A 2,500-nucleotide genomic window follows, 5' to 3' on the forward strand; every position below is an offset into this window, starting at 1 on the left:
GTGCTGACCCATGTGTGGGGCATGTGATTGGATGGGAACCTGAGGAGGCAAATTTCCCATGGGACCTGACATGGTATGGGGGGCTATAATAGGTCTGCCCTGCTGACTCTGTGACGGATTAGGGTAACCAATGTGGCTCTGTGCTGTCATGGGTGGATGTTGCAACTGCGGGGGAGATGATGTAGACTGCCCCATTGCACTGACTGAACTGCCACTATAACCTGCTGTGGTGGGTGCACTCATTCCTCCGAGTTGTGAAGGCATGTTGGACTTCAGAGGGTCATTCATGGCAGAAGGTATTCCAGTATTCATACCCGGTGCATTTGACATCAAATCTGTTGAAGAAGCTCCCGAATTGGGTGTCATATCAGGTAACCCTTGTTGAAGCATACTGGACCCAGATGGTGGAGTCACTGAGGTAGGTGGTGTTTTCATGGTGGCTCCACTTTGTGAACCTGGTGCCTGTTAGGACAAGAATATCCCCTTGATCATTTTTATTTTTTATTGTTCACAAAATCAAGTACTAGGGGAAATCACGGTATCTCTGTAAAAATGCCTCCAAATTTCAATGATTACAATGTACCGGTATTTTGAAATTAAAGCCTATTAATTTTATTAAAAGTTATTGAAATACTTAAGCTCAAATTTCAAGCCAAAATTAAATTTTGATTTTCACTCCTGTCATCACAAATAATAGCAGAAAAGGTCAAAGAGCACTATGTGCATTGGGATTGGTGGATTTACGTTCATTAATATTTTTCCGTACTAGGCTGAAGCAGTCAAACACCAACCTCCAAAAAAATCAGTAGTTTACAGCCGCAAAAATGGAAGTGCTCGTTTGTTAATTAATAAGTTCGAGTTATTGAAAGGTAAATGACTGTTTCCTCTAAGATTTGCCTTTCCATTTTGGTCAAGTGTTCTCAAATACCAATTGCAAATACAACACTTGACCAAAATGATATTAATTAACCTCAAGAACTAAACTGCAGGGAATATTAGTTATGTATTTTGCATACAGGAATGGTGCTCTGCATGCTTTGCGAGGAGTCGGCCAATGTTGCCAGGTAAACCAAGTTCCTATGTAAAAGTTGCTGGTATCTGAAAGAAAAAGAAGCATGTGGGTTAAACCACTTTTTGTTGATGTTATGTCTTGCCACTTGGCTTCATATAAATGTTGACCATTATATTACACCTGAAGGTCTAAACGTGTACCTGTTCTTTCGCTGATCAACATGTACTGGTAATATCTTGTTTTTATTTTTTACTTCACTTTCTAAGAGTTTTCCATTTGATTACTTAAAATAAATAGAACGCTATATAAAGTATTCCAAATAACTCTTACTGTGTACATTCATAAGCTTTTCCTTTACTCTGGTAATCGAGAATGGCCTAAAAAACAACAAATTTCAATCATTGTTTTATGTCTTGAGCAATGATAAAATTATTAGTCATTTTTGCTGTCAAGTTGATTGAATCAAAAGCCACTTTGACTGTTGTGACTTGACTATAATTGTAAAAGGTAAGGACATTTGTTTTTGCATGCTTACCTATTAAGAAGAGGAAGGCACATTAATTTCAATGGTATGATGTGTGTGTATCTCCAGGTTAACTAGAGTGTCCCACTAGGGTCATTGAATTCAATTCAAAGAATTACATTTGATGAGCCTGTAGAGCCAATCTTGAGCTTACACAATCATGTAAATTTGGTGGCCAATGATTTAAGTGGGCAAGACCCCCCCCCCCCCCCCCCTCCTCCCCGGGTCCTTTCTTCAATATCCATACCCTTCAATTTATTTAAACACGGTAAATGGTTCAGCAAGTCTCCCGGTTTTCAGACATGCCGTGTCACAATTTTAATAATTATCATGTTGAAAATGACTGATTAACTAACCACAATTTAGGACAAAAATAATTTAACAATTATACAATATCTATTCCCCTGGACTCTTACAAACGTGACTAATCTACGGAAGTTTCTATGTCAAGCAAATTTAATAAACGTATAGTAACAATTTGAATTTACAATATAATAATAAGGAACAAGCCATAAAATTAGGAAAAAATTGTAGATATGTCTCAGGATATCTCAAGCTTTCACTTGCAAGATCTCCTATCTCACATGTTTGATTCCCCAAAAAGGGAAAGCATGTTTAAGTTTCTCTGAAGAAAGCAAGAGGTCTGGCAGAGAATGATGAATGAAGAAAAATGAGGGTTTGGGAAGGTAAGGTAGCAAAAGAAAATTAGTGTGAGACAATGAAAAGAACTGGAAAAAAAAAAAAAGAAGACAAAAGCAACCCTTCAGTTATCCTGTTTTAGAACATATTGTAGATAATATATAGTCAATGCACTTAGGAGTAGGCATTGATCCACAATAGAGCAAATAATTATTATATTGTCATGCACCATCAAGTGGGGACCTGCACAGAAATCATCCCATCAAAGGTAAAGGTCCTTATTGCACAAGGGTAACACGCAACGGTGAACTAGTCTTACTGATAAA

General features: G+C 37.6%; 1 protein-coding gene across 1 annotated transcript in view; it reads right to left on the reverse strand.

The window, feature by feature from the left end:
• The window catches only part of LOC138001506 (calcium-responsive transactivator-like), a 5,671-nt gene that overhangs the window by 2,217 nt on the left and 954 nt on the right, over positions 1–2,500 (reverse strand). Inside the window, exons 3-5 of the mRNA XM_068848143.1 lie at positions 1,343–1,389; positions 1,017–1,098; positions 1–462 (exon numbers count right to left, since the gene is read on the reverse strand). The exon at positions 1–462 is cut by the window's left edge and continues 87 nt beyond it. Of these exons, the coding sequence (XP_068704244.1) occupies positions 1–462; positions 1,017–1,098; positions 1,343–1,389 (591 nt within the window). The remainder of the gene's footprint in view (positions 463–1,016; positions 1,099–1,342; positions 1,390–2,500) is intronic.

Source organism: Montipora foliosa, chromosome 1, assembly GCF_036669935.1.
Source record: "Montipora foliosa isolate CH-2021 chromosome 1, ASM3666993v2, whole genome shotgun sequence".
Classification (NCBI taxonomy): Eukaryota; Metazoa; Cnidaria; class Anthozoa; order Scleractinia; family Acroporidae; genus Montipora; species Montipora foliosa.